Source organism: Delphinapterus leucas, chromosome 4, assembly GCF_059928025.1.
Source record: "Delphinapterus leucas isolate spDelLeu-1000000601 "Yukka" chromosome 4, BTC_Dleu_Yukka2, whole genome shotgun sequence".
NCBI lineage: Eukaryota > Metazoa > Chordata > Mammalia > Artiodactyla > Monodontidae > Delphinapterus > Delphinapterus leucas.
Window position 1 is genome coordinate 3,420,353 of NC_143132.1, and position 24,846 is coordinate 3,445,198.

A 24,846-nucleotide genomic window follows, 5' to 3' on the forward strand; every position below is an offset into this window, starting at 1 on the left:
TGGAAACTATTTCTTTCAATTCTATTAGTTTTGTGTGTATCCATTGTCTGCTGGCCCTTGGGGTCTGGGGGAGGGAGGAAGTACGGGATAGGGATTGAGAAGATTACTCTGGTTTGGGACCATGCACTGTGTCCGAAGACTCTACAGCCATTGGGCGTTCATGGCAGACTTTCATATAGTATCACTTATACGTGGAATCTAAAAAAATGATACAAAGGAGCTTATTTACAAAACAAACAGACTTAGGAAACAAACTGATGGTTACCAAAGGGGAAAGGTGGGGGGTGGAATAAATTAGGAGGTTGGGATTAATATACATAACTACTATATATAAAATAGATAAATTAATGAGGATCTACTGTATAGCACAGGGGACTCAATACTCCGTAACAACCTATATGGGAGAAGAGTCTGAAAAAGAATAGATATATGTACATGTATAACTGAATCACTTGGCTGTACACCTGAAACTAACACAACATTGTAAATCAACTATACTCCAATATAAAGTAAAAATTAAAAAAAAACAAAAACAGACTTTCAAGTTCTAGAATTTGGTTGGGGGACTCGGTCAAATGGACTAAAAGTCTAGAAACAAGGCTGGGTTGTCACCAGGTCTCGGCCACCTGGACAGAAAGACCCACTTGACAGAGCTCTCCCCTGCTGGTCTCGGCCACCCCTCCGTGCAGCCCCCCAGGCTCACACAGCTGTTCACAGGTACCCCCGGGCTTCCTCTGTCCTGTAATGCACAAAGCCCTGCCCTTCAGAGCAACACAAGCTGCTCAGCTCAAGATAGGGACCTATTGGTTAAGGCATTTTTCTCCATAATAGCACGTGTACCCAGCAGGGGTTCCACCCGCACACGTGTGTGGGTCCTGGGGAGCCCGGGTGACTTCATGTGTCATCGCCTGGGGACAGGGCTCTCGGCATCTCTGGGAAGGGGATACATCAGTGGTTCTCAACTGGGGTGGGTAATTTTGCTCCCCCAGACACATTTGGCAATGTCCAGAGACGTTTCTGGTTATCATAATGGGGAGGAGGGGTGCTTCTGGCATCTTACTGGGTCCAGACCAAGGATGCTGCTGGATGCCCACAATGCACAGGACAGCCCCCACAAGAAGCAATTATCCCTCCCCAGTGTCAACAGTGCCGAGGTTGGGAAACCCTGGACCACGTAAACGGAGCAGGTTCGCAGGTGAATCACTGTCACAGAGGTGACGGGGTGCCACTCCCTGCCCAGGTCCTGGGCTTGCGGTGAACTTGGCACGTGGTCACCGTTGCACCCTTTGAAATAAGCAATGTCTACACAAATAAGTGACAGCAAACAGCAGAGCGAGGCAGAGCATGGCTAAGGGCATCGGGGTCCCTGCGGTGCAGAGGGAGGAGGCTGGGTGGGCTGGGGGTAGGGTTACGCTTGTAGTACTTTTAAATTTTGTACTTTCCCAGCTTGTACTTTTAAATTTTGTTTAAGGTGCTTTTTAAAGCAGATTTGAAGAATATTTTAGTTGAATTTATCTATTTTTCCTTTTATAGTTCCAGATTTCTGTGTCATGGTTACAAAGGCCTTCCCCCCACTCTGAGATACTTTTAAAAAGTCCTCACATAAAAAGTTCTCACATGGTGTCTTCCAGTACTTTTACAATTTTACTTTGTACATTTAAACCTTTGTTTTTTGTTTTTTTTTTCCTTGCAATGAGTGAGGGACAACTCCAACCTTCTCTTCCCCGGATGGCGACCCTGTTGTCCCAACATCACTGACTTAATCATCTTCCGCCCCACCACCCAGTCATTCCATTACCCAGTTTAACATACATAAACGCCTATATTTCAGAGCTGATTCCTGCCTTTCTATTTATACCTCTGATTGCTCTGCCTAAAATCCAGCGCTTCTGCCACACTGTTTTAACTACAGTAGCTTTATAATGTGTTTAAGGGGCTTCCCTGGTGGCGCAGTGGTTGAGAGTCCGCCTGCCGACGCAGGGGACGTGGGTTCGTGCCCCGGTCCGGGAAGCTCCCACATGCTGTGGAGCGGCTGGGCGCGTGAGCCATGGCCGCTAAGCCTGCGCGTCCGGAGCCTGTGCTCTGCAACGGGAGAGGCCACAACAGTGAGAGGCCCACGTACTGCAAAAAATAAAATAAAATAAAATATATTGTGTTTAATATCTGTTGGGGTTAATTCCCCTCGTTATCCCAACACTCCCTTTTGGATTTTGTTAGTTATTCCTCCTGGAAGTTTGTTTTTCCTCATGAACTTCAGAATCTACTCGTTTCTCCCTCAAAAGTCATTTTCATGATTTGAATTTGATTGTGATCACCCTGTGGATGAATTTAGGAGATGGCATCCTTGTGATGTTGAGTCTTGCTTTCTATGGGGGAAAATGGCATGCCTTTCCAACCATTCCAGCCTTTTTCTGTGCCCCTCGGTGGTATGTTAAATTCTCATGAGTCCTGTAAGTGTATTCCTAGGTGTTTCATGTTGTGCTGTCATGGCCATGCAAACGGGACATTCTCTGTGTCGTATCTCCTAAGGATGTGGCCCTAAACAAAAGCTATTGATGTTTGAACTTACCCATGAGCTCAGCCATGTTGCTGAATTCTCTTCCTGGAGTACGAGGATTTCAGTCCATTTCTTGGGGTTCCAGGCTTATGGTCCTAGCATCTGTAAGTACTGACAACTGGCTTTTGATGCGTGGCCAGAGGGTGCAGGGTCTCTGCACGTGGGTAGGAGGGACGCCTCTGTTCCCCACTTCCTCTGCCACGCTCCTTGGACTGATCTGGGGGTCTGATGGAGTGGGAGAAGCAGTTAGGGCTGTTTGTAGGCCTTTGTGAGCCCCCGAGACCGGGTGACAAAGGGACTTGGAGAGGATGAGACCCCCAGCCTGGCTCTGTGTAGGAGGTTCTGGGAGCGTGGGCCGTGACCCTAGGTGGGTGCCTTTCTCTAGACGGTAGGATGGCAAAGCCACTAGGGGCTCTTGATCTTGGGGGCTGAGAAGGGCAGTGTCCCACAGATCCCTTCCCGAGCACTCGTGCTCCCCAGAGGGCTCCCAGAAATAACTGGGGTGGGAAGAGGGGGTCAGCACAAATGTCCCTGCACCTCATTCTTCCCCAAGGCCAGGGAGGGAGGACCTTTAGGTGACCAAGGTTCTGGTCTTTACTCCTCACAAGACCTGCCCACAGGGAGTTAGATTTTTATGTTAACTGAAAATAAGTACAGAAAAAGTCAGGAGGGGTCGTGTATGGATCTGGACGCTTTAAACAGGCTCGGTTGATGGTGACATTTATTATGGGCCTTGCGCTGAGCTGCGTGCCCTGGCCAGTAACCAGCCCTTCAGAAGTATCCATGTTTGGTGTTTGTATCAATGTTTTTTATGCTCTGTAACAGAGTCTTGGGGCTGCCTTGACAAAGTGCCACAGGCTGGGTGGCTCAAAAAAACGTTGTTTATTTTAGTCTTATACTCTGGAGGTTTGAAGTTCAAGACTGAGGTGTGGGCAGGGCTGGTCCCTCTGAGGCCTCTCTCCTGGGCATGTAGATGGCCTTCTTCTCCCCGTGTCCTCACATGATTGTCCCTCTGTATGTCTGTGTCCTAATCTCCTCTTCTTATAAGGACTCCAGTCATCTTGGATTAGGGCCCCACCCCAATGAGCTCATTGTAGTTTTATCACCTCTTTAAAGACCCATCTCCAATAGAAGTCACATTCTGAAGTGCTGTGGGTTAGGACTTCAGCTTATAAAATTTAGGGGGACATGATTCAACGCATAAAATTCACCAACATGACTCATACCTAAAGCATCTCAAATTTGGTGCTAAAATAAGACTTGCTTCAGTGGAAAATTATGACGGCTCTTTCTTAGAGAAACTTAGCAGCATTTGCAGGGATGGGTGGCCCCAGACCTGTGGCTGAGGGCTTCTCTGTCACAGGCATGAGCTCAGGCCCCTCAATTCCTTTGCAGCCCAGCCCAAGGCCAGCTCCTCCCCCCGCTTTCAGCCTCCTCTCATCTTCCAAAGGAGCCAAGTACTGGCCAGGAGAAGCCCCAGTCACTGTGCCGCAAAGTTATTAAACAACGTTAACCTCCACCGTGTGGGGGGCAGCAAGCAAAACACGGTGGAGGGCCCCTTTCCAGGTTTGTGTTTTCGAGCTCACAGGTGAGGGAATCAAAGAGATAATGTGGGCGGGATCGGAGGTGGGCGCCAGTGGGCACAGGACATCTATTTCCAGATGACGTCAGCAGGGCTCAGACTAGGCTTGTAAACACCTGAGGACCAGCAGGGCCAAAGGAAAGAGGAAAGAGGAGAGTGCTCAGAAATGTTTCTTTCCTTCTTTTTTTTTTTTTTTTTTTTGCGGTACGCGGGCCTCTCACTGTTGTGGCCTCTCCCGTTGCGGAGCACAGGCTCCGGACGCACAGGCTCAGCGGCCATGGCTCACGGGCCCCGCCGCTCCGCGGCATGTGGGATGTTCCCGGACCAGGGCACCTTCCCTGCATCGGCAGGTGGACTCTCAACCACTGCGCCACCAGGGAAGCCCTCTTTCCTTCTTTTTTGGTTCCTTATTAGTTCATAGAGTTGAAAACTTACACCAAATAATGAAAAGCTTCCAAAGGCACCTCCATCCTTGCCCCTCCGCAGGACAGCTCTGTGCCCAAGGACGCCCCACACAGTGAGGGTCATTCTGGAAGCCGAGAATGACAGAAGTGGGCTTTTCTATCTTTGCAGCAGAAGTGGGGGGCTAGTCAGAAGAATTAGAGAATACAAAGAAATCAGTGTTTCTTGCACACTTGACTTCAAGCTCCGAGATTCAAACCCATCTCGTCGTCCCGTGTAAACCCCCATCAGCAGCCCAGTGAAGACGAGGTCGTTGTCTGCCTCCTTCATCACCCAGGGGCGTGAGACCCAGAAGCCTCCCCCCTGAGAGGGTGAACCTGGACATCTTGTGGGCCACCCCAGAGCAGTGACCACTATGTAAACCCCATTTGCTTGATTTGTGAAGTTTTTATCATCATCGTGATTAGGAAGGTCTGTGTGGCACTGGGATACCCAGGAGAGAGTGCAGAGGGATTGCGAGGTGCCGGTGTAGCACATCCAACCACGACTGTGCCCTCCCTCTGAGCACTTGGAGGACTTTTTCTGTTTCTTCAGCACGGTTGGGGTGAGAGGACATCGCTGGGGGCGCCCCCTTGACTGCCTGGACCAGCTTCTTCAAAGTCAGAGCACCGTTGGATACACCATCTCTGGATACTTCACTGTGCCTGGTGGGCTTGGGGGCTCTCTGGTTTTTCCTTCCTGTTAGTCAGGGCAGGACCCACTGCCTCCATTTGCAAAGCTCCCCTCCCCCCCTCCACTTGATCAAAGGGAGAAAAAGAGAAGCTGAATAAGACCTGCACCAAGGGGGGGATGTCACAAATCCTTACACCCTGGCCTCTGTATAAGCAGCTGGAAGTGCTTGGAAGGACTGGGGGTGGGGTGGGCTGAAGACTGAGCGGCCGCAGAGCTGTGCACATCCGAATCCCTGGACCTGTGACTATGTTACATCACATGGCAAAGGGGACTTTGCAGGTGGGATTAAGTTATGGGTCTCGAGATGGGGAGATAGTCCCAGATTATTGGGATTATTGGGTGGGTTCAATGTAATCCCAGGGGAATTTACAAAAGGGAGACAGGAAGGTCAGAAGCAGAAGGCAATGTGACTGTAAGTAGAGGACCAGGGAGATCTGAAGGGGCACCACTGCTGCCTTTGAAGACAGAGGAAGGTGCTGTGAACCAAGGAATGCAGGAGCCGCTAAAGGCTGGAGAAGCAGGGAAGCAGACTCTCCCCAGCGCCGTGGAAGGAAAGGAACCCGCTGGCCTATTTCAGAACTGCTGACCTGCAGGACTGTAACAGTAAACACGTGTGTGTTTAAAAAGTTGTGTCTCTAATCAGTACTGTGCAGTTACTTGTTACAGGAGCAACAGGAAGCTAATACCTGGTCTGTGGTCACCAAGCCTGTTTCCTGGTTTTGATCTGGTAGGTGGTTTTCTTGCAACATTTTATTCAATATTCCACCTCTTTTGGCCTGTGTGGACATAGCCAAAGAGCGATTGAAACAGAAAAAGAAAAAAACGATTGGGAACTTGATGAATAAAAACATACAAAGTAAAGTAGAATTTTCTGTGGGGTCAGTGTCATGGTTCCTCATTCCCCTCCAAGCCACATGGCCAATGCACATGGTACACTGTGGCATCCTCACAGCTAAGCTCACAGGATGACGGTCCGCAGAGGGCAAACACTCTGGTATCTAAAAGTGCCTTTTGTGCTTCTACAAGTCACATTAGGGGAGACCATGACCTCTTCGAAATAACAGTATCTTACAGCCACTGCCAAGCGTTTCCCCTCTTCATCATTGTGAATTATGCAAACATAGAGGCGGCTCTTAGTTGCCCGGGATCCAGTTACTCCAGTTAAACGCTGAGTTTGAGCCATGAGTCAGCGTCTTCACGGGAGGGTTCACCAGCTCCCATTTTCCTTCTTCTTTGTTTTCTTCTAAGAAGCACATACCCAGAGAAGGGATCTAGAACAGAGTTAAATCACTTATTATTATTGTATACCAGGTCCATGGATTTCAGACTTGTTCCAAAGGCAACAGCCTTGGAGGCTGGCGTGACGTCCCCACGATGCCTTGAACGCAGCACTAACATCCAACACAGCAGCCCTCAGCGGGGCCTCCCCGCCCTCCCACGGGCAGTGGGAAATGTCTGCAGACCTTACTCTTGGTCACAGCTGGGGGTGCTACGGCATCTCAGGATTAGAGGCCAGGGATGCTGCTAAACATCCCACAATGCACAGGACAGTCCCCGTAGCACAGCATCGTCCCGCCCAAACGTCAACAATGTTGAGGCTGAGAACCCCTTCTGTCTACGCTACTGCTTCAAGAGTGGCTTCCATTCTCGAATTCAGCGTCACAAATCGATACAGGTATTGTGTTTTCAAACCCAAGATTAAAGGACAAAGCGAAACTTTAGACCTCAATTCCCTGTAAAATAAATGGTTTGGAGCAGATCTTTGCTTTTAAGGCTTTGTTTGTTTACATGTTCTGCTTTCCTTTTTTCCCCCTCTCTTTTCAATGTACGGAAATTCCTTGCTTAGAAGAAACGTGCAAAAATTCCAACCTGAGGGGCAGGATGCAAGTGGGGGCTGGCGTTGACTCAGGGACCCTCTCTCCTTCTGTGTGTAGAGCCTGGGGGGAGGGTTCGGGGATGAGTGTGATGGGGGTGGGCTCCTGAATGTCCGTTTTCAGCTGCCCCTGACTTTAAGGCCCATCGTTGGTTGGTAAAGCCCTTGATGAATTTCTGATATTAACTGGCAAGTCCAGCTAACTTGGGGATGGGGTGGGGTGGACTCTAAATCCTCAGTGTAAGAAAGTGGCGGGAGTGTGGAAGTTCAAGGCTGGCATCTCGAGCAGGGAGGCCAAGGGTCAGGGGAGTGGGTGGGAATTTGGCCACAAAGACTAATGGGATTTTGGAACCGTGTCAACATGCAATTGCCGTGCAGTCTCAGTCAGCGTCTGGCGTGTGCAGCACTGCTGTCTGCATGGATGACGAGGACCCCCAGGGGGCCCCAGGGTGGGAAGGGCTGCAAGAACAGGAGCGGCCACGTCGGAGTACGCGGGGACGGGAGACTTGGTGATGTCAGCAGGAGCAAGGCCCTGAGTAGATTTAGGGGGCAGGGACGGGGGCGGGGTCTGAGTCCTGAGTTTCCTGCCTCCATTCACCTCGTCATCTGGATAAAAGCCACCCCTGCTTTGCCGGGTGATGCTCCACAGTTTGGTCCAAAGTACCCGTTATCCTTCTCTACACATCCGTCACCTGCTTGCTTTTTCAGTATGTGTTTATACGGCCCCGGCCTGGCACCAGGCACCCCAGCAGCTTTGACCAGCTCGTGTGTTCCGAGGCTGGATGACTCCAAAGGCAAGACGGAGGGGCTCCCTTCTGGCCGTCAGGCCCCCAGTCCCCAGAGCAAGTGAGCCCAGCAACCGCCCTTTCTCTTCTTATCCAAATGTCTCACCCGCCACTGGACCAAGTGCTCAACTACTGGAGTGACAGGAATTATCATGTGACCTGATAATAAAAGTTCTCTGTCTTGTTTTTTATATTATGTGGGTAGCAAATGGCCACAGTTGCCATAATGATAAAGATGACAAACCTCCCCGTCAGCTCCCTGCCCAAGGCTGCCCTTTGCGTCAGAGCAGGAGGGCGCGTTCTCAGGTGACAGGTGGGTCCCTGCTGCCCTGGGTTGTCAGGACGCTTGTCTTCGTCCTGAGAGGGGCGTGTGGTGACGCCACATCGTCGGGCTGCCTGTTTCTGCGGCAGAAACACGAACGAGGGGGCGCGTACCTTCCTCACTAGCTGGGTGAGCACTGTGCAGTCCCGGGGCGGCAGCCCGAGGAGTGGGCGCGTGCAGGAGTCCAGCGCCGAGCCATGGCCCACGACCAGGATGACGCCCACTGTGGGAGAAAGGACACCCCGAGGTCAGAGCAGGCACAGAGAACGCGTCTTATTAGACGGGGGTGGGGGGGCAAAGTTGTCGGGCGGAACAAGCTCGTGGTGCCCCGAGGCCCCGGGTAGGAGGGAGGCGTGGTTGGTAAGAGCTCATTAACACTGGCAGTCGGCCTCTCGTTTGTGTAGAAGTTCTTCTGAGCCCGTCGCATCCTGTGCGGGGCTCGGGTGGCTGCACCCGCCCGCAAGCTTCAGGGATGGGCCGGCGCCGTGCGCTGAGCGGCCTCGTCCAGGCCTTGTCTGTGAGCTTGCGAAAGATCAGCTGCTCAGTGCCAAAGGGGCCACGGATGACTCTCTCTTTACAGAAGGACCTCCAGAGTCCAGGGCCGAGTGAGTCTCCTAAAGGTGATGGGCGCGGGCAAGGCTGGGAGTTAGACCTGCGGGTGAGCCAGGGAGGCCCCAAGGCGGGACCCAGCCCGCCACCTGAGGACGGAATCAGAACCCGAGCTTCCCTGGAAAGCTGAGAGTCACAGGGCGATCTATTCATTTGCCCCTAATGTGGCTATAAATTCTCCGGTGTGACCCCCAGAGCCAAGCCCCCACCTGCTTCTCCTGTGTTATTTCTGAGTAATTTCACACTCATTTCTTCGGCCTCTGAGGTTATGGTGAGGTTGCCGGACATGCAGATTTGACCCCTGGCCTGTGCTCTCCAGCTGGGCCACCTGGACACGGCGGCTTTCTAGACACTCTGAGCTTCCAAGTCACATGGTGTCAGTGGAGGTGATATCTCAGACCGCACGGGAGGGTGAGGACCTAACAGGTAAAGCCTGTGAAGGGCCACCAGTGCCGCAGGATTTGCAGGTGTTAGGTTTTACCCTCCAGCCCCCCTGGACTTTCCGTTGCTCTGTCCGCTGGATCCACATGTCTCTGCCTCCTCCTGGCCCCGCCTTTGCCTTCCAAACCCTACTCATTCCACTGCTCAGGTGCTGCATCTTGGGTGCCTCAGCCAATTGCCACAGCCATGGGTGGATGGGTCTGTATCCCTGCAGCAGGCAGCGGCCACCTGTGTCAATGGCAGGGGTCAGTAGACCCCAGAGGTAATGAAGCAATGGTTCTGCATCCTCTTCCAGAAGCCCTCAGGACCCTAGGGAGATGCTTGGAAGGAAGCTCATCCGTGGACACTGAATTTCAGCCTGGGTCAGGTGGAGACAGGTGGGCCAGGGCAGGGCCTGGGTGCAGGAAAGGCCCTCATTTCATTCTGTCCTCTGATGGCCTGTAGCAATAATTGTGAGCAACGTGAGACTGATAATGAATCAAAGGCCACTAAGATGTGGTTTCCAAAAGCACCTTCCCCAGGGTGCCCATCAGTCAAAACAGGTCACATGGACCCGTCTCGTGGCCGGGTGTGCGTGTGGCGCTGGACACCGCAAGGTTGAGGTCTCAGAGCCTGTGCCCCACGGTGCACTGGGGACTCTGGCAGGAGGGCAGGGGCTCAGCTGTCCCCGAGGTCCTGGTCATCAGAGTCTTTGGTCCCCTGAGCTCCTTTGGACGAGGGATGGAAAGAACGATGGTGGGGCAAGCGGGCCGGGTGGTCCCTTATCGACTCCTTCTGAGCTCTTTTTCATGTTATTTAATATTCCTAATACTCCAGACATTTGTGCCTTTTCCTCCAACAATATTCATACCCTTTGAGGGCAGAACGTGTGTCTTCTTTGCTTAGATTTTTCCCATGATGCTTTATTTGGTACCTGACACATTGCTGATGTCCAATACGCACTTGCTAACTTAAATCTTATAGGATTCGTTTTTCGAGCTTTACTATGGACATTTTCATATATCCCCGTGCTCCCATCAGGGAGCTCCAACGGTTGTTGACATTTTGCCCATCTTGTATCATCTGTCTCTGCTACCCCACGCCCTTTCCTGTGAAGTATTTTTATTTTATTTTTACTGAAGTGTAGTTTATGTACAATATTATACTGTATAAGTTACAATATTATATAAGGTGTACAGTATAGTGATTCACAATTTTTTTTTTTTTTTTTGTGGTACGCGGGCCTCTCACTGTTGTGACCTCTGGCTCCGGACGCGCAGGCTCAGCGGCCATGGCTCACGGGCCCAGCCGCTCCGCGGCATGTGGGATCTTCCCAGACCGGGGCACGAACCCGTGTCCCCTGCATCGGCAGGGGGACTCTAAACCACTGCGCCACCAGGGAAGCCCCTGATTCACAATTTTTAAAGGCTATACGCCATTTAGTTGCTATAAAATATTGGCTATGTTCCCTATGTTGTACAATATATCCTTGTAGCTTATTTTATACCTAATAGCTTGCACCTCTTAATCCCCTACCCCTATCATGCCCCTCCCCGTTTCCTCTCCCCACTGGTACTCCTCATTTGTTTTCAATACCTGTGAGTCTGCCTCTTTTTTGTTATATTCACTAGTTTGTTGTATTTTTTAGATTCCACATATAAGTGTTTGTCTTTCTCTGTCTGACTAATTTCACTTGGTGTAACGCCCTTCAAGTCCATCCATGTTGCTGCAAATGTCAAAATTTCATTCTTTTTTATGGCTGAGTAATATTCCATTGTGTATATGCACCACATCTTCTTAATCCATTTATTGGTTGATGGACACTTAGTGAAGCGTTTTAAAGCATATCCCAAGCATCACGCCATTTCACAGGATATACCTCGGTTTGCATCTCCAAATGAGGACTTTTCATTCTTACACAACAACCATGCTATTATCACACCTCATAAAATTAGCATTAATATTTCTTAAATACTTCCATATTCAGATTCCAGATTTAAATTCCATGTTCAAATTTCTTTAGTGGTCTCAACCATCAACTTAAACAGATGCTTTGTCCGAACTGTCATTTAAACATGACCCAACATTTGGCTGTTTGCTCCTTAGTTTCTTTGTTTCCTAGGAAGTGGGCGTGGCTGGTCTGTGTTGACTCTTCTGTCCTGGATCCCATCAGCTCTTGGTTTCGAAATCAGGGGCCCCAGGGCCTGGGTCGGGGGGCACGTGTCTATGCAGAGGCAGCGATGTAGCACTCCAGTGGCAGGGAAATGGGGCAGGGGAGGCTGGGGCATCCCTAGGTTCAAAAATCAATCATTTCCATCCCGGAGGTGAGAACCCAACCCCCAGGGCGGCTGGTACCCGAGGACAATGGGGGCACTTACCATCCTGCGGGTGGGTGCTGACCATCTGTTCCATGCTCACCGCACACCTGTGCAAGTAATCCTCGTAGCGCTCGGCGGGCAGGAGGGAGGGAAGGGGGAAGGCGGGCCTGGAGGAGGGGGAGGGGAGAAGGAAGGAGACGGCTCGCCTTTAGCCAGGGCTCGCAGTCAGCAGCAAGCCTTCAGATTTGTGCTCAAAACGAGCAAAGAGCTGGCGTTGGGCCTCCAGCGTGCTTTCTCACTGAGCACCAGGCACACAGGCTTGTGATGGCGCAGCCAGCCACGGGCAGAGGGAGATGCAGGTTCTCTGGCTGACAAACTCTAGCCAGACTGACTGACCCTCTTCTCAACGGGCCCGACCTGTGGGCTTCACATCCAACCTTGTGGACTCAGTTTAGCCAGAATCGCCCACCCCCGTATCTGACCACTCTGGATATCCGAGCAAACTCGGCTTCCCCTCCAACCCCAGGAGGTGTCCGATCCCCTGGCCTGCCCACAGCAAGGATCCTTTTAGGTTCCGTTTAGCAAGAATCACCCTGTTCTCTTAAGAATCTCCCATCGCCCCACCCTGCCCCTGGGAGGAAGAATCCCCACTTGGCCTTATATTCGGAGGGGAATCTGATCTTCCTCCCGTTCTGCAACCCCCCACTGCAGTGGTCCCTCTTGAATAAAGCCTTCCTTGGTATCTTTACCAAGTGTCGTGGGTAATTTTTCTTTAACAAGAACGAGAAAACCCCAGCAGCAGACGACGCGAGGCGGCTCACCTATAATCCATGCTGACGTTGAAGTTCGCCCCTTTCAGCTCTTCCAGGGTCATGAGGGTCGGGGTAGTTTTGCCAGCCTCCCATTTGGTCCATTCAAAGATTCCGGGCTCCACTCTTATCTTAATTTTCTTCTCCAGTTTGAGCTCTGGATTCAACAGAATACAAGTGTTTATCATCTTTGGCGTCTATTTTGGCTTTCTGTAAAGAAGTCTCTTCCTAGGTCTAAATCAAACCTTTGGAAAAAAATCTGACTTTACACTATTTCTCAGACAAAAGCCACCAGGCAGTTGGAGGGTATGAGAGGAGTGATGACCCTCTGTTCATCAGGAAGGGCCAGAGTCTCTTGGGATCTGGGAGGTGCCACTGGCAGCAGCCTCCCTGGAGCTCATCCTGGTCACCCGATGCAGCCCCATAGCACGCGGCACCCGCGCTTCTCCTTGGGTCAAGAAGGAACCTGCACCTATGAGGACTTGGCTGGTCCAATGATCTGAGGAAAAGACGAGGGCAATCGTGGAGCTTGTTAGTCACACGGAAGTGCCATCCTGGTAAACACTTACCCCGGACTGAGCTGAAGCAGAGGGTGGATGGGAGTCACCTTCTGGAACATTCTATCTCTCACAACTGGCCCTTCCCTAGGATTTTTTTTTTTTTTTTTTTTTTTTTTGCAGTACGCGGGCCTCTCACTGCTGTGGCCTGTCCCGTTGCGGAGCACAGGCTCAGCGGCCATGGCTCACGGGACCAGCCGCTCCGGGGCATGTGGGATCTTCCCGGACCGGGGCACGAACCCGTGTCCCCTGCATCGGCAGGCGGACACTCAACCACTGCGCCACCAGGGAAGCCCGATTTTTTTTTTTTAATGAGAAAAAACCTCCACTTGCTATTGTAAATTAAAAAAAACTGGAAATGGAAGTCATGAATTCAGTAAAATCTAACTGGTGAAGTTGTTTTGGACAAAACTTCATATAATCATATTTGCATCTAAGTATACTTCATCTGTTTTTCCAAAAATAGTACATATGTTTGCTACAGAAAAGCACATTCCATAAGCTGACATTTTGTTTTTATACCTTCAGTAAGAGACCTATAAACTAGTCACCTCTTTTTGAGTGGGGGAAAAACAAGACCTTAATGTTTTTATTCGAAATGGAGAAAATGACATTAAACGGAAATGCTGGCAATAAAATCCATTCCCCAATTGTATTTCAGGCCCATGAAATGGGTTCCTTTGCAAAGCACATTTAGAAAAGAGAGTTAAGGCTGGTTGATGGGGCTCCTAGGCTCTCCCGCAGCCTGTGAGGAGCTCGTGTCCACCGGGAATAGGTGACACGAAGAAAGAGTTTGGAGAGGGATGGATTGGGAGTTTGAGATTAGCAGATGCAAACTATTATATATAGGCTGGATAAACAACAAGGTCCTACTGTAGAGTGCAGGGAACTACATTCAATGTCCTGTGAGAAACCATAATGGAAAAGAATATGAAAAAGAACGTATATATATATATATATATATGTATAATGGAAAAGAATATGAAAAAGAACGTATATATGTATAAACTGAATCACTTTGCTGTACAGCAGAAATTAACACAACATTGTAATTCAACTATTCTTCAATAAAAAATAAATTGAAAACAGAAAAATAATACCCTACAAAATTAAAAAAAAAAAAGAGTCTGGAGAGTGTCCCCAATGGCGTTGGGCCCTCTTCCTGTTCTGTGGGTCACACTTTGGGAAATGGTCCTCCGTCTGGACACATTCACTGACATGGTGGTGAGATAAAGCTTAGCATTCTGGGGAACAGGATGGTCACGTTCGAGGACATATGAAGAAGGCCGGGCATCCTGCTTTCTGGATTAACACAGGATTTATGGATTTATGCTCTTTAAACTGACTTTGTCGTGCTCTCCTCATCTACATATAGAGTAAAAGTCAATGAGAGATCATGTTAAAGACATTGACATGATCATGGTCAGAAAACATTTGGGGGAGCTTTTATTTTAAATGCAAGAGATCCACATAATAGAAGTCAGAGAAATTGGAACAGATACATTCATAATGAAGAAACATGAATGATAACCAAAAGGGGATAAAGTTACGAAAAATGTTTTTGAAGCTCTCAGTTATATTCGTTTAAGGCCTAAAGAATATTCCTTTATCTTTTTTTTCATACGTTGTGACCATGGCTGGGAGGCTGGGTGGGGAAAGGGGGCCTGAGAGCATCATTAGGAAAGGGCCTGGCGACTCGGAGGAAGTAGTCACCGTCAGAGACATCCGCGTGCTGGCCTGGCTGGACACAGGCTATCTGCAGGTGTCACCCCCGCTCACCTGTGGGCTGCCAGCCTCAGATGGAAATTCAAGTGCTTTTTTAGGTTAGTGGAAAAGTATCAGCCTCTCGGATGGGTTAAAACAAAATAAGCTCCATTAAATGGCGGGTTTAAAGGCGGGTGGGGGGCATAGGAGAATCAGGGATGAGCCTGTCACCTTTTATCCTGTATCTGTGCGTGTTTCTTACTTTCTTCACATCTGATCACTGTAGCTGTTGGGTTAATTACACATATATTGATCCTAAGCTATCCGGGGATAGAATGACTTCATATCTATTTTGCTTTCTTCTGTCCTACTTATTAAGAGTTACCAAATGGAAACAGAGCAAACACGGCGGGGTCCTGGGCCCCTCCCGGGTTTGTTTAGCAGCTGACATTGTGCGTTAACCTGCCCTCGGCTCCATGGGTCCAGAGCCCAGAGCTGCAGGGAAGCAAAGCAATGAACGTGCACATCTCAACAGTGGGGGAAACCATGGGCGTTTCTCCATCTCAGGGACCCGAGAAACCATGCAGGGGAGTCCAGGGTCCCCTGTCATGCTCGGATGAGAAATGACAAACGGAGGACGTCTGCAGGGCTGACGATGCACAGAGACGACCTCCGAGTTTTAAATGTGTGGAAAGTGGACGGTGATGAAATGGGTTTCTACCCTCACAACTTAGCGGGTGGATCAAGAAACAGCACGTTAATGAGAAGGTAGGAAAGGACTGGATTGGCCACGGGCCCACATGGGTCCTGTGCAAGGATCAGGTCCATCCCTGGGAGGGATTCCCAGCTGCATGGCAGAATCGGGAAGGCACTTTGTCAGAGCTTCTCTGATCGACGTGGAGGGGATACTGGGGAGGGGCTCGGGCTGGCGGACCTGCTATCGTTTCAACAGCTCCTCCCGTGAAGGTCTGCTTGCTGCCCTCTTTCTGGCACCGCTCCAGCAGTAGCCTCTTTCCGCTTTGTCCCCTTCCTCCACTGATGTCTTTCCTCCCTGACCTTGACCTGGTAGGTCATTCCCAGCAGCTACAACCCCCTCTAAGCTCAGTGCCACCCCCTTCTCTATCTCCAGCCAGCCTTCCTTTCTCTGTAGCCTCCCGTCCCTCGTGTCGGATTCCAACCCTCCAGCCACCTCCCGGGATTTCACTCCACGGAGCTGACTCTTTTCTTGGTATCATTGGCCTCCCCCAGCCCCTAACTCCCTACCTTACACAGCTTAAAATCTCCACTCAATCTCCACGGCCCTTCCCTGTGCACCTCGCACCCTTTCTTGCTTCATCGTACTCACTTCTCAAACCTGTCCGGGGTTATAGCCCCAGGTCCTTCCGCTCCTCCTGGCCCACGCCTGGGGGCAGCCCCAGCCCAGCTGATGGGTCTCCGTGTAAGGCTGTGCCCATGAGGTCAAGTGGCCTTTGTGCTGCCCAATGTTCACCTTGCACTTCCCCATCCCTGTCCTGGCCCCCCTCCCCAATAAGCATGTCACACATTCAGCGCTCCCCTTTCTCATGCTCACCTGGTGACCTGACTTCCTGTGTCTCTGAGAAAGCAGAGGCAAGCCCCCTCCTCCACATGTGCCCACCTGCTACACCTGTGTCCACACGCTCTGCCCTCATTCCCATCACTGTGGAGGACCGGCCGTGCATGCATGGCGACCTAGGTCTTGTGCCCCCTTCCCCACACTGGGAGGGACGGAACCAGGACCTCCAGGGCAGGCTGCCCATCTCTGGCAGGAAGTTGCTTCTTCCTGTAGGTGGACGCTCGCTCAGAAGGGTCTGCCACTGGCTTCCGATCACACAGCAGCTTTTGATGGTGCCGAACAGCTCCCAGGAGCCGATTCCCTTGCCCAGGGAGTCTTGCATTTTGGACTTGAGAAGGGACCACAGCAGTTCTCAGCTCTCTGGGAACACCCTCGCCCCCAGCTTTCTAAAAAACACATGGCAGAAGCAGGCCAAAGGCGAATTACAATCCTGACCTTCCAGAAATGCTAACTGGCTCAGTGCCTCCTAACAGTCCTCGAGGGCTGGTTCACAGCTGTCTTGTGACTTTGTGTGGCCATTCGTGGTCACCCACCCCAGTCTCACCTCTGCTCACTGTCGTCTCCCTCAGGAGAAGAGTCATGAGGTCAAGGCCACATGAGAAGCTAGCTACAGTTCTCACTGACCTTCCAGGATGTGTTTGGCTGTCTGCACACAGCGGAGGGCTGGGGAGGTGAAGACGGAGGTGATCCTGATGCCACTGTCCAGCAGAGCTTCCCCTGGAAGACAGCAGGTGGAGAAGTGCCCTCTTCATAACTGTAGCTACCCATGGTGGCAACTCCAACAGGTGGCTTACTACCCATGGCAGGCAGGGTCTTAAGTGGCCCCAAGAATCCCCACCACCACCCCGTATACACACCCTGTATAATCCCCTGGTGTGTGGGTGGAAGCTGTGAGTACGGTGAGCTAGCACCCCTGTGACCAGGTTATGTTATAAGGCAGAAGGGAGATTATCACAGGTGGGCCAGACCCATTCAGGTGAGCCCATTAAAAGCAGAGGTTTCTCCAGCCCGTCACAGAAAAGAAGTCAGATAACATATTCACACTGCTATGTATAAAACAGACAACCAACAAGGTCCTTCTTCATAGCACAGGGAACTCGACTCAATATTTTGTAATAACCTATAAGGGAAAAGAATCTGATAAAGAACATTTATCTATCTATCTGTCTGTCTATCTATCTAAAACGGAACCACTTTGCTGTACACCTGAAACTTATATGATATTGTAAATCAACTATACTTTAATAAAATTTTTTTAAAAACCAAAGGTAGAGGGATTTGACATGCAATAAATTCTCTATTGTTGCCTTCCAAGATGGAGGGGGCCATGTTGCAAGGAAGGTGGGTGGGCTCTAGGGATCCAGCAGGCCCTGTGCTGGCACCAGGCAAGGAAGTGAGGACTTCAGTCCTACAACCACAAGGAACTGAATTCTCCCACCAGCCCAATGAATGTGGAACTGCTTCCAGGAGGCTCCAGGTGGGAAGTCAGCCCAGCCAGCAGCTTGATATCAGAGTTCAGACCCTGAACAGAGAACCCAGCCATGCTGTGTTTGTGTTTCTGACCCACAGAACTGTGAGCATCAAGTGGGTGCTGTTTCAAGTTCATGGTCATCTGTAGTAATGGAAACTCAAGCCCCCTGGGGCTCACGGAAGGACAAGCCTGTAAATCACATTTCTTCTTGCAAAATTAGAGGACCTGGTCTTTGGGAAAGAAGGAGATCTCTTCAGTACAAAATCTGCACAGTACCAACACCAGCGAGGTTTCCGTGGATGTTGTGATGGGCTGATTTCTGTTCCCTAAATTCATATGTTGGAGTCCTAACCCCATGCCTCACAGTGTGACATTCTTTGAATGTAGGGTCTTTATAGAGGTGATCAAGTTAAGACGAGCAATTTATGAGGACTGGTGCCCTTATATAAAGGGGAGATCTGACCTCAAAGGGCACGTAGCAAGGACTCAATACACGTGAGTGATAATCACTGCTACAGCTATTGTTACTATTCCTACTAGAATGATCCTCAAACATACCTGCCATTCTGGACTGGAAAATTCCACAGGACGATAAAGGTGGATCGTTTTCAAAGTCTTTGATACCTCGGCTCCGTCTGGGCAGACTGCGAGGGAAGTTCAGGTCTGGCCGGTAGTATTTCCCTAAAGCATAAATACGTACCAGATGCTCAGTTCCACTGAGTTAGTGCATATTTGTCCCACTAAACTCTTAAGATCAAGACCCACATTTGAAACACGGTAATTATTTACATTGTGGTCGACTGTGTTTTTTCTTGAGCATGCTCTGTGATGTGGATTCCAGGAGGAAGCCCTACTCTCACCACCCATTCCCTCAAACACAGAAAACGTATGTTTCAGCCATAGGCACCATGAGACCTTCTTTGTCCTCTCAAACACCCCCCGAAGAGTCATTCATACAATTTTCCTGATTAAGAACCGAGACTGATTTAGCTTAACTCGATAAGAATCTCAAATTGGTATTAATTAATTAGATGAAACTCAACCCATCCCCATAGCTTGAAGATGTCCCGTTGCCTACGGGACAGAATACAGATGGTGGGAGAGGGTCCTGCATTGTGTGTTGTTAGTCAGCTGCCTGAGGCAGGACTGGACGTCAGGGGGCTCCGCTGGGACTCCCCGCCACCACAACCCATTCAGAGGCTCAGAGCACCTTGGCTCACTTTGAGTTTGACCTTGGGCTCGAAGATTGGACGATCTGGTGCAAATCCTGGCACCACCAGTTACTAGCTGTGTGTGTACAGGCAACTGACTAATCTCCCTTATCGATACAAATCGGGAAACAACAGAGTTGTCTGAACCAATCAGCAAGATAATGCTTGGAGCCCGGAGCCTGGCTCAGAGGTAGTGGCCAATAGGGTCAGGTCTGATCTCATCCTCAGATTATCCAATTATCCCTGCGGATAAATGGATAATCATGCCACACCACACCAAGCCCTCTCATCCTCCCAAGCGGCCCCCAAACCTCCTGGCTACAACAGATTCTAGCAGCCAACCTGCCTCTCCTGAGACCTGCCATACGTCATACGGCTGGCCTGTCACTTGCTCCTGAACACGCCACCCCAGCCTCCCAGCAGTTCACCAAGGGGAGGCAGGTGGCGGCTATCTGCCTGCCTTGTGCTTTTTAGGATCCATGAAAGATTTTTCTGGAAGCTGCCTCCCTGGAATTTCCATTGGCAGAGACTTTGTTTGAACCGTAAGCTTTACAGACCTTTATTAAATGCCAGTGTTAGGTGTGCCCGCAGGGAAAGCTGGTGTTTGTTTTTCATTCAAAGCGAAGGTCCGTCACTTCTGTCATATACTCAAGGGCATCTGTCATCCCCAAATGTGAAACTACTCCACTGAGGTCTTTTGCCCTCACTGATGCTTTATCTGTGATCACTTTGGGAGGCAGAGGGCAGAGCTCACAAGAAGCCGAGGACCCGGGGGGGTGGTTGGGTTCTGACGGGAGTACAGTCTGAGCGAATAGGGGTGCCCTGGGCCAGCGCCGCTGGGAAGTCAGGGGCCATAGAGGGTGTGGGTCCTTCGTCCAGAAGTGAGCAGAAACCAGGAGGGACGCCGGAATGCAAGGGGAGGCCAGCAGTGTCCCCAAATACCCGTCACTGTAATTGATCAAACACTGCAACTTGCAGAATTCAGACCAAGTAGACAGTCACAACGCACTTTACCAGGGCTTCCTTACCTGGTAGAAGATCCACCAACAGCTTCCTCTAAGCTGGGAATTTCCAGTGCCTTTAAAATATTTTCCCTTATAGGTGACTTGATCTTTTGCGTAGATGACCAAATCTTTTCCCTCTTTTTATGAAGTCCAGTCACTCTTTTTTGATGTTGGTTGTTTGGTCTGGTTCTCACACCACCACCACCATCATATACATACTGACGTGTGTGCCATTTCAGTCTGTAGTTTTAGTAATTGTTTTATTGCAGGAAGTGTCTTCTAATTCTTTGTCTGAATGTCAGTGCATCTTCAGAGCCACGTATTTCTTCCTTGAGCCTTTGTGCCTCTACTTGGTCTTGTTTTGTAGAGACAAGCATTGCATTAGTTCTATGGGTTCTTGGCGATAGGTGTAGTCATGACGTCATTTGTGCAGGAATTTTCTTCTGCATTCAGGTCATCTGCCAATGCTTCCCCTATTCACCTCCCCCTTTCTTGGACTGTTGGGTTCCTGGAGGGATCCCCAAGGGCTCAGCAAGTCCAGCCACTGTGAATGGATTTTATCACTAGGTTCATTTAATACTTTCATTTATATAATTATCCATGGCTCAGAAATAGTGGCACTCTGGGCTTTCCATTAGGGGATGTGTGTGATGCAATTGTGGATCAGTACAGAGACTGTGGGTGTTTTGTATTTACAAGCCCTGTTCTCAGTTCTTGGCATCCAGAGGGGTGAAGTTGGGGTAAGCACCCAATACGTTAAAAAATATGCCCTTCAGTTGAGTATAGCACGGCCAGACATTGTAGGGAAGCGACCACTGCAGGGAAGATGACTCAGAAAGATGCAGCTGTGAGATTGCAAGTTGGGGTATGTGCCAGCAGCTGAGGGTCCGTGACTGCGGTCAGAGTGACTTGCTTTCAAGGCAGTGCCTTACCCACTAACCAAATGCCATGTGTGTGCTGCTGGGACACACAGGGCTGTCCACGTGTCACTCCAGCAGACTTGCTTACTATTGAAAACCATTCCTCCATCTTCCCCAAAGCGTTTGAGGTAAGACACTTACAGATGCATACACGCTCACATGCACACATGTAATGCCTGTGGAGAGAGATGGAGCGTGTGTCTATCCCACATGAACAGTCTATGCATGGTCATTCTGAAGCATGGTGCCCCAGGGGCTCTGGCTAAGAAATCTGAGACGTGATCTCATCTGTTAGCTCTGTCTAATTCCTGCCTCTGGATTCTCCAGGACTGCACCTACCGTCGGGAGTGGAACACTGCTGCAGCCAGGACTTCCCGAAGATCTGGTCCACTCTCTCCCCATGGCGCACCACCAGGACGCTTTTCCTCAGTATGGTGGCCTGGAATGGTGGAAAGAAAGGCACGTGAGAGTGAACACCCACCTTATGAAACTTGTTCCAGCAGCTTCTCCCCCTCATCCAGTGGTGGCCCGGACACCACGTCTCTTCCTTCCTCGCTCAGTAGCTACAGCCCGTTTTACCAGGATCATTATGATGAGAACGGGCTAGGAATTGCAGGTGATCTCTAATTTCTTGCAACTTTTAATTTTCTGGGCACTATAGCACACATAGGAAATGAAAAGGAAGTGGAACAAATGACCCATGTCATGGCACATCAACTGTCTACTTTCTGTCTCTTCCAAGTTCTTATCCTTTGTCTTGGTCCCTTCAGGCTGCTGTAATAAAATACCCTGGGTGGCTTATAAACAACAGAAATTTGTGTCTCATGGTTCTGGAGGCTGGAAGTCTCAGGGTGCCAGAGATCAGGCACCAGCACAGTTAGGTGAGGGCCCTCTTTTGGGCTAACATCTCACTGTGTCCTCACACGGTGGAGAGTAAGGGAGCTCTCTGGGGTCTTTTCCATAAGGTCACTAACCCCTTTCATGAGAGCTCCACCCGCATGACCTAAGCCCCACCTCCAAACACCATCACATTGATCAACAAGATTTCAACATAGGAATTTGGTGGGGGACACAAATATTCACCCTTCCATAGTGACTTCTTAGGAATGATCTGAATCTATCTAAATATAATAATATATACATTTATTACCTTATAATATGATATGTAATTGTAATTCAATTATATAATATAATTATAATCTTTATAATATACTATATTATAATATATCTATCATAATGTACTATATTATACTATTATAACATTATAGATTACATAATATCTATTATATATAATAGATATATATAATAGATTTATGTATATACTATTAGATATGTACAAATCTTCCTCAACATAGGATGGGGTTACATCCCAATAAACCCATATAAATTGAAAATATATTAAGTAAAAAATGCATTTAATATCATTTGATATCTGCCCAACATCAGAGAGAGGATTGGACCACATGTCACTAGTCTGGGAAAATTCAAAATTCAAGTATTCAAAATTCTATTGAATGCATATTGCTTTTGCACCATCGTAAAGTCAAACAAGTGTAAGTCGAACCATTGTAAGTTGGGGACCATCTGTGTGTGTATATCTATATCTGTATCTATCTATAAAATCTATCTATTATCTATTTATCAATCATCTATCTATCTACCTATCTATGTATCTATCTACCTACCTATCTATCTATCTATCTACCTATCTATCTCTCTATCTATCTATCTCTCTATCTAATCTATCTATCATTTAGCCATCCATCCATCCATCCTAGTCTCCTCTGTTGTTGGCACTCGTTTTCTTCCGAGGGGCCCTCTGGGACCACCCCAGTGTTGATGTGTTAAATGTGGTTCTCTGCTTAAATGTGGTTCACCCTGTTCTCCAGGGTGCCAGGGCGTGTGTTCAGCTCTGGGCACCCAGGGGAGAAGCCCTGCATCTACCCCTTCCTTCTCCTTTCTTGCTGGCCCTTCTTTCCCATAACTGGCGTTTTTCTGTTTGGCTGAGTGCTAGGGGAAAACAGCCCTTTATTTTACTTTATTTATTTTGGGGAGAGAAAGGCATCGACAGGAGGTTAGCAGGGTCCAGCTGTGGAAACAGCAGAGCTCTCTGGACCTCTCCCGCTTTGCTTTGGGCAGGGGCTCAGACGGCCTTTGGGCCTCAAAACTGCAGGGCTCACGTCCACCTTTGCTCTGGGGGAGGTCAGTGCTTTGGTGAATTAACCCAAGGGCTGCATTCCAGGCCGTGGCGTGGGGGGTCTTTGAGGAGGGGACCTCTATGTGCGGGGTGGCTGGGGGTTTCCTCAGGGGAGCTGGGGCTGAACCTTCTCCTCACTGTGCTGTGTCGGAGGGAGAGGTTGACCTCGAGAGGAAGCCTGAGCACATTTTCTGTAAAAAAGACGGAGAGAATGAGGGAGAGCTGAGATGGCCAGAGAGGTGAGAGTGACCTGCAGAGGCTGAGGGCGGAGCCGACGTGGAGCCACCAGGACAGCTGTGTGGGGCACAGGCCTCCCCCGGGAGCCCCAGAGGTGACAGACAACCTCTCGAGGGAGGCACTGAGGCTGGGCCGGGACTCTGAAGGAGCTCGCCTCCCAGCCCCGGGGGCAGGGGCGGTGCTGCCCAGCGCCAGGCCCAGACCATTCAGGGGACTCAACTCTGGAGCAGGATGGGAAATTCCGCATCAGACAGGCCCGCTGCCTCTGGGGACTCGTGCCGTCAGGGTCTGGGGACACGCGTGCCAGATGCTGGGACACAAGGTGTCGTCCACAGGTGCCCCACTTAGGGGGCCTCGGATCTCACTGGGGCCTCTGGACCAACATGGAAAGATGAGTCACAGATGGCAGAGGACGAGGGGCAGAGCTGACAGTGCCTGCCACAGGAGGTGGGCTGGGGGGACTCCAGGGAAGACACGGGACTTGGTCATGCCTGGAGCCACGGTCACCAGGGACGGTCAGAAGGGGGAGGGCGTCTGGACAGGAGACAGCTCCAGCCAGAGGTCTGCTTTGCCCTGACCACTCCTTTTCGTCAGGTGGACCCTTTCTCTCCCTCCCCATCCTTGGCCTCACATCCCTCTGAAGGTGGGCTTCGGGGTGAAAATGTATCTGCTATTTTTTTTTCTTTTGGCTGCTCTGCGCAGCACGTGGGATCTTAGTTCCCCGACCGGGGATCGAACTCTCGCCCCCTGCATCGGAAGTGCAGAGTCTTAACCACTGGACCACCGGGGAAGTCCCTCTATCTTTGCTATTGAGTGATGTGAGGAAGAGGGGACGAGATGTGGCCCTCCTCAGTGTGAACTCCATCACCAGACCCAGAATCACATTCTGGTTTCCCCCAAATACTGGAGAGGAAAATGTAGGTATTTTTAACAGGTAAACACCCTGAGAGACACGGTGTTCATTTGAAACTAGCCAGTGCTACTGACCACGCCCTTGGGATTGATTCTGCCGACAGGGGTGGGGCCTCGAGGGTCTGCACCTCTGGCTGCTCCCCCAGCATGTCTTCAAGTTCATCAAGAAGGACGAAGGGGCCCCAGCAGAGTCCCCGCATGTTGGAAAGTGGTTGGGAATTGCTGAGAAGGGCAGACACCAGAAAGTAGGGTCTCGGGCAAACTGCACTTGCCTCACAAGCGCTCTTGGGTCCGGCACCATGGGCAGCCCCAGCCAGACCCTCCCAACCCCTCATGGGGCCCACCCACCCCTGGGGGGATGCAGAATCTCCAGCTGTCTGACATACAGCGCTCTTCTCGGTGGACCTGACTACATTCTGACGGGTGCATGAAATGCGGTGTTTGTGAGCCGATGGGACGGTCAAAGTCTCCATATGTAGTTTCTCGGGGCTTTGGGGCCAAGTCTTCAAAATGGGCACAAGGTCAAGGTGAAGTGAATACTGTGGTGGAGGGCGCCGATGTTTGGTCCAGGATGCAAACACCGACCTCCGGCAGCTGCAAGGGGAAGGTCGTCTTGCTGTCTTACATTTT

The 24,846-nt window shown here is 50.1% G+C and overlaps 1 protein-coding gene across 2 annotated transcripts in view; it reads right to left on the reverse strand.

Annotated features, from left to right (window-relative positions):
* Window positions 1-6,003: 6,003 nt before the first annotated feature.
* UBASH3A (ubiquitin associated and SH3 domain containing A) overlaps window positions 6,004-24,846 on the reverse strand; it is a 40,115-nt gene continuing 21,272 nt past the window's right edge. Inside the window, exons 8-14 of one of the 2 annotated variants that reach the window (XM_022552814.2) lie at window positions 21,210-21,309; window positions 18,294-18,416; window positions 16,889-16,981; window positions 12,422-12,566; window positions 11,661-11,767; window positions 8,367-8,476; window positions 6,004-6,544 (exon numbers count right to left, since the gene is read on the reverse strand). In XM_022552814.2, the coding sequence (XP_022408522.1) occupies window positions 6,407-6,544; window positions 8,367-8,476; window positions 11,661-11,767; window positions 12,422-12,566; window positions 16,889-16,981; window positions 18,294-18,416; window positions 21,210-21,309 (816 nt within the window). In that variant the 3' untranslated portion in view covers window positions 6,004-6,406. Of the gene's footprint in view, window positions 6,545-8,366; window positions 8,477-10,838; window positions 11,573-11,660; window positions 11,768-12,421; window positions 12,567-16,888; window positions 16,982-18,293; window positions 18,417-21,209; window positions 21,310-24,846 lie in introns of those variants that run through there. The other variant, XM_022552815.3, reaches the window with a different exon arrangement.